This window comes from Marmota monax, unplaced genomic scaffold (genome assembly GCF_021218885.2).
Source record: "Marmota monax isolate L192 unplaced genomic scaffold, Marmota_monax_Labrador192_F-V1.1 WCK01_AAM20220418_F8-fsc00149, whole genome shotgun sequence".
NCBI lineage: Eukaryota > Metazoa > Chordata > Mammalia > Rodentia > Sciuridae > Marmota > Marmota monax.
In genome coordinates this window covers 304,423-316,442 of record NW_026693170.1, presented here as the reverse complement: position 1 = coordinate 316,442, position 12,020 = coordinate 304,423, and the positions used below count along the sequence as shown (strand labels likewise).

General features: G+C 57.5%; 1 protein-coding gene across 2 annotated transcripts in view; it reads left to right on the top strand.

The window, feature by feature from the left end:
- The window catches only part of Bicra (BRD4 interacting chromatin remodeling complex associated protein), a 68,189-nt gene that overhangs the window by 44,267 nt on the left and 11,902 nt on the right, over positions 1 to 12,020 (top strand). For both annotated transcript variants that reach the window (XM_046455624.2, XM_046455623.2), the window contains exons 3-7: positions 1,155 to 1,200; positions 1,299 to 1,341; positions 3,388 to 3,453; positions 5,164 to 7,122; positions 7,660 to 7,836. In XM_046455624.2, the coding sequence (XP_046311580.1) occupies positions 1,160 to 1,200; positions 1,299 to 1,341; positions 3,388 to 3,453; positions 5,164 to 7,122; positions 7,660 to 7,836 (2,286 nt within the window). In that variant the 5' untranslated portion in view covers positions 1,155 to 1,159. The remainder of the gene's footprint in view (positions 1 to 1,154; positions 1,201 to 1,298; positions 1,342 to 3,387; positions 3,454 to 5,163; positions 7,123 to 7,659; positions 7,837 to 12,020) is intronic.

The window sequence follows — 12,020 nt, the reverse complement described above, 5'->3', positions numbered from 1 at the left end:
TGCCCATAGGAGGCAGCTGTTAGGCACGTCCAGAGGGTGTAGTGGGGTGAGGGGCTGGAACCCACAAAGAGCTTGCAGGATCGTGAACGCACGGGGCTTTGCCTGTGCAGTCACCAAGCCCTCAGTGGGCTCAGGGCCCTCCCCTACGTGCACTCACCAGCAGGTGAGAGCCCCCCAGGCCTGACTGTGAGCCCCCACTGCTGGAGGACTCTGTCTCCCTTGCTGTGTCCCTAGGGAAGGGGGATGGCAGAAGGAACCCGGGGGGCAGGAAGGGATGGGTGGGTGAAAGGACAGGCGGGTCCACTGTCTAGGGGGAGGGGTGCGGCTGGATGAACTTTAGAGATGGGAAGATGGCAGTCTGGAGGGACAGGGGAGGAACACCCCTTCCTCACGGGGGTGACAGGCTAACGTTTGTGACCTGCCCAGGCCTGGCATGAGGCAGGCGCTCAGCAAACGTTAGCCCTCGCCATCCTCATCACTCCGACAGCGAGGGTAGCCCACCCCATGGGCCCCTCTCCCCTTCCTCCACCTCGGTTCCCCCATTTCCTTCCCTTCCTTGAGAACCACACTGCATGGCCTTCAGGGGGCCTGGGGCCATAGGCCCCACCCCAATTCCCTCCCTCCCTGATCTGCTCCTTCACGGGGCAGACCCCTACCACGTGCCACTCTGAGCCAGGCCCTTCTCCAGGGAGCAGGCAGCACACTGGTGAAGAGCAGGCCTGGGGCGCCCTGGGTTCAGGGCCTGGCTCTGCCACCTGCTTGCTGCACAATAGAGAGCAGCCATCTTGGCACCGCCAGCTCCTCATCTGCAGAGTAGAGGTGGCAGCACTCCCCCCCGCAACACACAGGCTTCCGAGAGGACTCATTTAGCTAAATGCATCTGAAGCACTTAGCACAGGGCCTGTGTGGTCCCAGCTGATGTCACTGTCATTGTCATCCTCAGGTGTTTGGGGGAGTCCGGGGATGAGGAAAGGAAGCTGTCTTTGGTCAGGAGTTTCTGCCTGGGAGGGCACCCGCTCTCCTCTGTCCCCACAAACTCAAGGAAGCAGAAACTCTGACCCCTCCAGGGGGCTCCCCTGAAGGGAGGGGACTGAGCAAACTGTCACGATCTAACCTTGTCTCCCTCGCCCTCTTCCTGACCCCACCCCATCCAGTGGCGATGGATGATGAGGATGGGAGATGCTTACTAGACGTGATTTGGTGAGTAATGGGTTCCCCACCCGCCCTCTCTCTCAAGCACCCCACTCCCCTTCCCCCTCCCAGCTCACCTCAGTGTCTCTTCCTTTTCTCTCTTTCAGTGACCCTCAGGCCCTCAATGACTTCTTGCATGGATCCGAGAAGGTAAATATGGGTCAGAGAGAGGCATTCCTGGATAGAGAGCTATGGAATTGGCAGTGAAACGTGTCCCCTTGATTCAACAGATGTCTGCTCTGTGCTTTGTATAAGCCAGGTACTGGGGTTATATTGATGAGCAAAATAGTACATTCTTGCCCTTACACCACAGGTATCTCTTTGCTAAGCAAAGAAGACGATAATTAATAAAGGTAATATGAAACCACTGTGCACAATATGGTGAGAAATAATGATGTCTTCTGCACAAGAAAGAGGTTTGGGCTGGAGTGTAGCTCAGTGGTGTAACACCTGCCCAGCACACACAAGGCCCTCATTCATTCCCTGGCAATGTGTGCGCATCTGTGTGTGCGTATGCATACAAACACCCCCCACACACACACACACACACATACTCACACACACACAATTAAAAGAAAATGAAAGGGATGAGAGTTTCCATTAGCTGCTGTGGTCAGAGAGGATGATGTTGAAGGTAGCCACAGTGCTCCTGGCAGATACAAAGGTAGGAAAGGGAGTAGCATATTCAAGGAACAGAAAGAAGGTTGATTGGGCCAAACTGAAGGGGAAACTAGTAGGACATAAGATGGAGTGGACAGAAGTCACCAGGTTATGTGGGCCTGGGAGGCCCTGACAAAGGAGTTTGGATTCTTCATTCAGAACATGACAGCAGCCCTCATGGGTTATTGAGCAAGAGAATCCCAGATTCAGTTTTCACCCTGGACATTGGAGCAAGGGTGAGGCTATGAGCAGCTCTAGTAGTTTTCTCTGGCCTTGCAACAAATCTTCTCCATATGACTTGAGACATCTGTTACAGTTTGTGATACTTAGGAACTTGCAGGCAGCTTAAGTGGATGTTTCTGGCTCAGGGACTCTTATGATGGCACAATCAAAACATTGACGGGGGCTGTGTCATCTGAGGGCTCTCTGGGGCTAGAAAATGTCCTTTTGCCATGACTCCTGCCTATGGCTGCTTGTAGGAGGCCTGAGTTCCTCATCAAGTGGGCCTCTCTGTGGCACTGCTGGAGTGTCCTCAGGACATGGCAGCAGGGTTCCCCCAGAGGAATGATCTGAAAGAACAAGAAGGAAGCCACAGTACCTTTTATGACCCAGTCTCCAGAGTCCTGCATGGTCGCTTCCGTCATGTTGTATTCACAGCAGAGAGTCCTTAAGTCTGGCCCACGCTCAGAGGGAGGGGATGAGCTCCGTGCTAGAGAGGAGAGGTACCGAGTAAGTCGCGGAGCTGGCGCAAATGCAGCGGGAGACACTGGCCTGGCTTCGACTCAGGCAGTGGGGGGTGGGAAGGGCTGGCTCAGGATCTGTTTGGAAGGTGGAACTAATAGAACTGCTAGTGGATTTGATGTCAGGGGATTGAGAGGGCCTCGAGCAACTACCAGATTTTGACTTGAGCAACTAAATGGATTGTAGTGCTGTGTTTCTAAGAGTTGAAATTCAGGGCAGATTCCAGAAGTTCCTGGTGGGATGTTGGATGTGCAAGTTGGGGTTCTGGAGAGACCTTCAGCTGAGAGAAAATTTTAGAAGTCCTCAGCCATGGACAGACCCATACTGGGCCCTTAAGTATGGATGCCAGAGCCTGTTCTAGGCACCAGAGATGGTCCTGGAACTCAGAACCGGGCCTCACCCTCTCAGAAACAGGCCTCCGTGGTGTGTTAGGTAGTGAGCTGTGTGGAGAAGGGGTGACCTGGTGAGAGGGAAGGGCAGTGGTCGGGAGCAGGCAGCACCCGAAGGACGCGCTGCCGGAGACTGAGGGCCAAAGACAGGGGCATGGCTTGGCCACAGGCACCAAACAGAGGTCTCAAGTCCAAGGAAGACACCAGAAGAGCCCTGAAGGCCAGCCTGGGGCTTGGCCTGGGCCTGGGGTGCCTTGGGTTCTGAGTGGGCCTGATTCCTATACCCTCCACCTCACCGTCCTCTTTTTGTCTAGAATAACCCCAAATTGCCTTCAGGGTTACTGCTCTAGAATTTGGGCCTGCCCTGCTGACCTTTAACTTTAGGTGGGGATGGGTCTTGTTGCAGCTGGACAGCGATGACCTCCTGGATGCCCCTGGGGAGTCCCAAAGTGCCTTCTATGAAGGTCCTGGGGTAAGTGTCCACGCTCCCAGTCATCGCTCGAGTTGCTCAAAAAGCAGGCAGTGGGAGGAGGCCCCAAAGGCCAGAGGGAAAGCCTGGGTGTGTCCCCTGGAGGCTTTGATGAGCCAATGCAGGGAACAGTCACCAGGAACAAGGTGGGGCAGTCCACGCGGTTGGACTTCCCTGACCGTGTGTGAGGCCAGCATGTCCTTGAGCCAGCTGGTGCAGAGCAGTTCTGGGAGCTGGGCTCATCATGGGACACTGCTCTGGAGAGAGGGGTGGGGGAAGGCAGGGGTCCTGCCCCGGCTTAGCCATGCAGGGTGGCCTGGGGAGGGGCCTCCTCACACAGACATGTCTCTGCCTGGGGGATGAAGGTGTGGTGACCACAAAGTTCAGAGTGGGGAACTCGGGACGCACTGGAGCACCTGCCGGGCCCCTGCCCTGGCCTCTTTCCCTGCGCCCGGCTCTCGGTATTTTAAGGTACAAATGGTGCGGATGCTAATTTCCATTTAGTTCTTCCAGCGACTGTAATATTATATTCCAAGTAATCTGCCTTTCATGATATAAATGTTTACATTTAGAAACAACAACAACATGTCCCGGCAGAGTTGTTATGTGTATAGACCTGAGACGATGATAACCCTGTACTTTTATTATTTTGTGATTGTTATTCCCATCGTAACTGTCAGTCTTTCACCTGTGAGGTCCCCGGCTGGGTTCCTAGCACATTTCACACCTGGTGTCGGTGAGTTCTCACACTGTCTCTAAGGCTGGCACTTCGTACCATTTGGCCTTAGAACCCCAGGGCACAGTGGCCTTTCAGGTGCTCATTCAGTTTGGCCAAACAGAGCCCTGTCCTGCGGTGCCCCCTCCTCTGTCCTCACCAGCTGGGGCCCAGGTGGCCTCCCTGCTTGGAAGGAGGATGTAGCAGCACCTCTTGCTGGGCTTTTACTAAAAACAGGGACAATAATAACCGCTCTGTTTCTCACACGCATGCTGTTCTGGGCGTTGCTCTAAGCCCTCCGTGGGTTCATTCAGAACTTTCAAGTTACAGGTTTTGATCCACTATCTGGTCTAAGATTAGTGAAGGTGACATATTCCAAGCCCAAATACCGCCCATGGGGCTCCAGCTCACACACGCGCAGCCTGGATTGTGTCCCCCTCAGGCTGAAAAGGGCTTTGGAAATGTTGAACTCCCCAGGAATGGTGGCGCACGCCGATAATCCTGGCACCTCAGGAGACCAAGGCAGGAGGATTGCAATTTGAGGCCAACCTCAGCAATTCAGGGGGGCCGTAAGCAACTTAGTGAGACCCTGACTCAAAATAAAAAATAAAAAGGAACTATTTAAAAATTCATTTTTATTACCATCTGCTGATGGGACCCGTGAGAAACTGAAGTCAGACTAAGCAAGCCCCAGGTTGCCACCCAGGCACTGGCAGAGCTGGGGTCACATCGCAGGGCCAGCGCGTTCTGGCTGGAGTGTTCTTTCTGTTTTTTTGTTTTAATATTTATTTTTTAGTTGTAGTTGGACACGATACTTTGTTTTATTAACTTATTTCTATGTGGTGCCTGGGATCGAACCCAGGGAGTCACAAGTGCCAGGCGAGCGCTCTGACTCTGAGCCGCAGCCCGTGGAGTTTCCTGAACAGGCTGCGGTGACGGTGACGCCGGGTGTGCTCTTCACTAACCTCAGCTCTCCCCCTTCCCCTCCCTCACCTCAGCTCCATGTGCAAGAAGCTCCTGGCAACCACCTGAACCCAGAGCCCAGCCAGCCGGCGCCCAGTGTGGACCTGGACTTCCTGGAAGATGACATTCTGGGCTCACCCGCCACAGGGGGCGGCGGGGGCGGCGGGGGCGCCGACCAGCCCTGCGACATCCTGCAGCAGAGCCTCCAGGAAGCCAACATCACTGAGCAGACGCTCGAGGCCGAGGCCGAGCTGGACCTGGGTCCCTTCCAACTGCCCACCCTGCAGCCCGCGGATGGTGGGGCAGGTCCCACGGGTGCTGCAGGGGCAGCCGCTGTGGCCGCAGGACCGCAGGCCCTCTTCCCAGGCAGTGCCGACCTTCTGGGGCTACAGGCCCCACCCACTGTGCTGACCCACCAGGCCTTGGTCCCCCCGCAGGACATGGTCAACAAGGCCCTGAGTGTCCAGCCCTTCTTGCAGCCCGTAGGCCTGGGCAATGTGACCCTGCAGCCCATCCCAGGCCTCCAGGGCCTGCCCAATGGCAGCCCTGGGGGAACCACAGCGGCCACCCTTGGCCTGGCACCCATCCAGGTGGTGGGGCAGCCCGTCATGGCGCTCAACCCACCCACCTCCCAGCTGCTGGCCAAGCAGGTGCCTGTCAGCGGCTACCTGGCCTCAGCAGCTGGGCCCTCAGAGCCAGTGACCCTGGCTTCAGCTGGTGTGTCCCCCCAGGGGGCAGGCCTGGTCATCCAGAAGAGCCTCCCGGCGGCTGTAGCCACTACACTCAACGGGAACTCTGTGTTTGCGGGGACGGGGGCAGCCACGGCAGCAGCCAGCGGGGCACCCTCAGGACAGCCCCTGGCGGTGGCCCCCGGCCTCGGCACATCGCCACTGGTGCCAGCACCCAATGTGATTCTGCACCGCACCCCCACACCCATCCAGCCCAAGCCTGCAGGCGTGCTGCCCCCCAAGCTCTACCAGCTGACGCCCAAGCCGTTCGCCCCCACGGGCGCCACGCTCACCATCCAGGGCGAACCAGGGACCCTGCAGCAGCCGCCCAAGGCCCCCCAGAACCTGACTTTCATGGCAGCGAGCAAGGCAGGCCAGAACGTGGTGCTCTCGGGCTTCCCGGCGCCCGCCCTGCAGGCCAACGTCTTCAAGCAGCCCCCTGTCACCACCACGGGCGCAGCCCCATCCCCGGCTCCCGGGACCCTGAACAAGTCCATGAGCCTCCACCTCCTGAACCAAGGCAGCAGCATCGTCATCCCAGCCCAGCACATGCTGCCCGGCCAGAACCAGTTCCTGCTGCCCGGCACGCCTGCCGTCCAGCTCCCCCAGTCGCTCTCAGCTCTGCCGGCCAACGTGGGGGGACAGATCCTGACCGCCGCCGCCCCCCATGCAGGTGGACAACTCATCGCCAACCCCATCCTCACCAACCAGAACCTGGCAGGCCCGCTGAGCCTGGGCCCTGTGCTGGCCCCGCACTCGGGGGCCCACAGTGCTGCCCACATCCTCTCGGCCGCCCCCATCCAGGTGGGCCAGCCCGCACTCTTCCAGATGCCCGTGTCACTCGCTGCCGGCAGCCTGCCTACACAGAGCCAGCCGGCACCCGCTGGCCCTGCTGCCACCACCGTCCTCCAGGGGGTCACGCTGCCCCCCAGTGCCGTGGCCATGCTCAATACTCCCGATGGGCTGGTGCAGCCAGCTACCCCCGCTGCCACCGCCGGGGAGGCCACACCAGTCCTCACGGTGCAGCCCGCTCCCCCAGTCCCCCCAGCGGTCAGCACGCCACTGCCTCTGGGCCTCCAACAGCCTCAAGTGCAGCAACCCCCACAGGCCCCCACCCCTCAGGCTGCTGCCCCACCTCAGGCTACCACCCCCCAGCCCAGCCCAGGACTGGCATCCAGCCCGGAGAAGATCGTCCTGGGGCAGCCACCCTCTGCAGCCGCCACGGCCATCCTCACTCAGGACTCCCTGCAGATGTTCCTGCCCCAGGTACCAGGGCTGGGCCAGGCGGGGGGACTGGGCCAAGGGGGGGAGTTGAGGATTGCCCCCCAGCCGAAACCAGATGTGGAAAAGGCAGCCAGCGGCAGAGGGGGGAGTGTCTCAGCACAGGTACTGTGGGCACAGCTGACCCCCAGGAGGTCAGGGTGAAGGACCTGGCCGAGACAGCAGGGGGCAGACTGGCAGATTGGCCAGCGGGTGTGCAGAGAGCAGGACTGGCTGACAGACAGATCAGGGGAAGGACGGACAGTCAGGGGAAGGGACCTGCTAGCCAACTGACAGACAAGGAGGAGGACCTCTCAGTGGGCAAGACCGGGCGACGGACAGACAGACAGCAGAAGGGGGGAGTGGGTGGGGCTGGAAGACACCCAATGGACTGGTGCCCAGGGTCCGGGTTGCAGCTTCCCTGGCCCCTGGAACGCTGGCTGCCCACCACACGTTCTCTGGACCCAGGGGAGCAGCGGTCTCTGGTGGGGGGCAGGGGTCCGTGGGGTGGTCTTCTGACCCTGTGCGGGCTGCCCGTTGCAGGAGAGGAGCCAGCAGCCCCTCTCCACAGAGGGCCCCCACCTCTCCGTGCCTGCCTCGGTCATAGTCAGCGCCCCGCCTCCCGCCCAAGACCCAGCCTTGGCCACCCCCACCGCCAAAGGAGCTGGCCTCGGCCCTCAGGCCCCCGACAGCCAGGCTTCCCCGGCTCCAGCCCCCCAGGTAGATGAACCCCAGCAGCCTCTGTCCTTGGCTGAGACCCAGCCTCGCCCCTGCTCCTGCTCTCCTCCCCGCTCTGCCCTGCCTGCCTCTGTCTCGCTGACTCGGTGTGCCCCCTGGCCCCCTGCCCCCCCCCCACCGCCTGTCCATATTTTGTGTCTCCAGAGAGCGGGGACAGTTGAGACCAGGTCCAGCCCTGGGAGCCCACACTCTAGGCAGGGACACAGGATGCCTCCAGCGGGAAATGAGTTATTTCTTAAAGTTGCCATGCTCACACTGGAGTAAGTGACGCCCCCGAGGGTTCACATCCCAGGAGATGCTAAAAGGGGTGGTGAAAAGCCCCTTCCTCAGCCTCTGAAGCTCCCTGGGGTGGCGTCTTGCAGTTCTTTTCTGTACATAGAGGAAAGTCACACGTGCATTCTTTTCTTTCCATTTTTACAAACACAACATACTCTGCCTACAGGTCGAATCTTATCATTTCCAGTGACCTTAGAGACATTCTTCTTTTCTACAGCTGTGTGGTGGCGTGCTAGGCCAGGCTTGGTCATTAGTTGTAGAGAATGAGTGTGTCCATGATTCTGTGGGCTGAGTTCTTACAGGGGGTTGCCCTTGGCCAGATTGCCCTCTGTGGGTCTAAATCGGCTTGATCTTCATCATCAGTACATGATTTGTACCTGTTTTCCTGAAGTCTCGCTGGTATTGAACTTGGCCAAGCTGATAGGTGACAACAACTACCGGATGTTGTTTCAATACGTATTTCTTTTATTATGAATAAGGTCAGGCAAGTTTTCAGAGGAAGGGTTATTTGTAAGTTCCGTTCTATGAAATTGCTTTAAAGTTTGGGTCACTGGTCATTTTATTATTGATTTATAGAAACTCTACCTGTAGGGAAAATGAGCTCCTGTCTCATATGAGTCATTGTCATGTAAACATAAGAAGTCATGGAGGGCCACTTTGCTCTGCAGGAGTGGATGGTGTAGTCTTTGAAAAGGACAAGGGACAGGTGGAGAGAAGAGGGAGTGGCCTCGGCATGGGCCAGGTGGCAGAGATCAGCATGGCCTTTGGCCTTGGACAGCTGTGGTTTTGCCATGTGACATTGAGCCACCTGCTTCTTCAGGCCTCCCTCAGATGGGGGAGGGGCAGCAGCTGTAGGCAATGAAGGAGGGAATCCGCCAGAAATGGTTAGGTCATTATTGTTCCTAGCTGTCATTATGGGAGGAGGCCTGGGGCCAGTGACAGTCACCAAAGAGACACAGGGTTAGGATGGCACCCAGGGAGAAAGGCAGGAAGGGGCAGGGGGATGAGGGGTCCTGTTTTGAAAATGCATGAGCTGAAGCTGCCTGGCTGGTGACTTCCTCTCCAGGCCACCCTGCTAGGGTGTGGGAGCCCTCCTGAGGGCACTGTGGAGACCTGTGTACTCTTGCGCCTTGGTGGTTGTGGATGAGAAGATGCGTGCTGAGTGCTAGCTCTCCTGCTCGTCCTGAGGCAATAGGCCCTCCCTGTTCACCAGTACAGCCTTCAGCTCTCAATCGCAGGACTTTCACTTTTAAAACAGAGTCCTGGATCGATTTGGGAGGCTGAGGCAGGAGGATTTTAAGTTCAAGGCCAGCCTCAACAACTTAGCGAGACCTTGTCTCAAATAAAATAGAAAGGGCTGGAGATGTGGCTAGTGGCTAAGCACCCCTTGGTTCAGTCTCTGGTACCAAAAAGCAAAACGAAGTTCCAGACAGCCCAGGTCGAGGGCCCTATCTGCTCCTCCCCAGGCACTTCAGAGACTGCAGCCCAGCCTGCTCCTGCCTTCTCCAAAGTGCTCGTGTCCTCCTGCCCAAAGGGCACGGTCTCTGTTGAGTAACTCGCACTCTGCCATAATCTAGGCTCTGGGAGGGCAGGGGGTGTGTCCCCTGTGCCCAGAAGTGCCTGGCAGGTAGCGGGTGCCCAGCGGATGGGAACACAGGATGGAGGGACACCTAGCCTCAGGAGCACTCCGTGGCCGGCTCTGTGTCGAGCCCACCACAGTGAAGTGGAGGGAGACTCAGGCCCGTTACCGGCCTGCAGCCAGCCAGAGAGGGCATTGGTGGTGGTGGCAGCAGCGAGTGCAGCAGGGGCACCGCTCCCTGTGCAGGAGGGCCTATGCCCTGAGGGGACCCTGCATTTGCAGAGCCCCAGGCTGGGATGAGGCAGTGGGGAGGAGTGGCAGAGCAAGAATGGGTCGGAGAAGCCGCAGCTCCCATGGGCCATCGAGGAGTTTGGACCTAGAAGGGGTGGACAGTCCCCAGCCAGGCCGCAGCATGCTCCGGTAACTTGCCATTGGAAGATGGTTTGTCGGAAGACAAGAGTGGAAGTGGAGACCTTGAGGTGGCTGGGGGGTCTCCAGGGAAAGGGGGCAGTGTCTCAGGCTGGGAGCTAGCAGAGATGAGGGAGAGGAGTGCAAAGGTTTGGGGGACGGTTTGGAAATGGCTGAAGGGCCGGAGGCTTGAGGAAGAGGGTGTGTGGCAATCACTCCACAGATGGCAGCCCTGTCTGCCTCTCGGTGCAAGCCGCACACTTCACAGCCAGCCTCTCATCGAAACCCTATGGCTCCTCCTTCAGGTGGGTGGTGTTCATCCCCCATTTACAGATGAGGAAGTTGAGGCCAGAGAGATGAATTTGCTTGCCCAGGCTGCCCAGCTGGTCAGGGCAGAGCCTGGATCCAAACCCTGGCAATTTGTGGCAAGAGACAGGCCTAGGTGTGAATCCCACTCTGTGTAGTCAGCTCTCAGAAGTGCAGTCTCCTCACCTGCAGAATGGAGTGAGGCCCCCGACTGACCACGCGGTGGCTGTGCACAGGCTAGCGCTCAGGGATGGTAGTGACCCTGTGGGCACTTGGACCGGCAGGTAGGGATGTGAGCTGATTCCATCACACACAGGCCGCCTGGGTCAGTGCACAGGTTTGGCCCTGTGCAGCGGTTGCCTACCCTGATGCCTGACGTGTAGGAGGCTCTCCAGTGGTGGTCAGTGAGCAGTGAGGGGGTCAGTGGTCACCAAGGGTGCCCTGGAGCGATGTGGTCACTCACTTTGAGAAGCATATGAGATCCAAGCAGTAATTCCTTGCCGTCCAGCCTCTGAGCTCTGACCCAGGTAGACTTGACTGTGCATGCGTGCGAGTGCGTGTGCGTGTGTGTGCGTGTGCGTGTGTGTGCGTGTGTGTGCGTGCGTGTGCGTTTGTGTACACATGCACTTTCCTCTCATGTCTGTGCAGACAGAAGCCCCCAAACCGCGTTGTGCATCCGGCTTTGCTTCTTTAGCAACAGTGTTGGAGGCCTGCCTCTCAGACGACTTCCCCACCCACCTTGGATCAGAGTGCCTCTTAATGTCACCACCCAGGGAACACCTGTGTGTATGTGTCACTGAACACAGAGCTTCCCCGGTGCCCTGCATGATGCACACCAGTGTTTCCTATTCTCTCTCTTGTGTTCTTCGTAAATCTGATCACAGCCCATGGAGTGACTTGAGTCATTGCGAATGGGCACGGGGAGCATTTGGCACCCACGCCTGGGAGGACTGTGAGGAAGGGTGCTTGGGCCCCTGGCCCCACAGGCTCTGTGACTTTGGGCAAGTTGCTGGCCTCTCTGGGCCTCGGGTTCCTTATCTGTAAAAATAAGGATAATAGCAGCTACTTTATAGTTACAAGGACTAAATAAATTGATGTATGTAATGCCCTTAGGTCAGGGTTGGGCGCCTGGAAAGAGTGTATGTTTTACTGTGGAACAAAAATAACCGGGCCAAGTCTTCTGTCCTTCTCCATTATTTAGTTATTTGTTTCTCCAGGCAAGCTCGCCATAATGAGCCAGCGCGCCGGTCCTGAGCTCTCGCTGTAGTGGAGAAGCAGCATAAACCACAGCAAACAAGCTTGGAATGTTCCAGTAAAACTCCAAGACACTGAAATTTGGAATGTCATATGATTTTCATGAGTCACAAAATACTATTCTACTTTAAAATTTCCCCCAATCATTTAAAAATGTAAAATGTTTCTTATCTTGTGGGACATAGAAGATGGTAGGCCAGGCCAGGCAGTGGGCAGATCTGACCTGTGGCCTTGGTGTGCTCTCCTTTGAGGTCTTTCTATTGTGGCTCATGATCGTTATCCCTCCCTCCCTGCAGGGGGGTTGGTTCCAAGACCCCCACGCAGACACCAAGGCTCTGTAGAT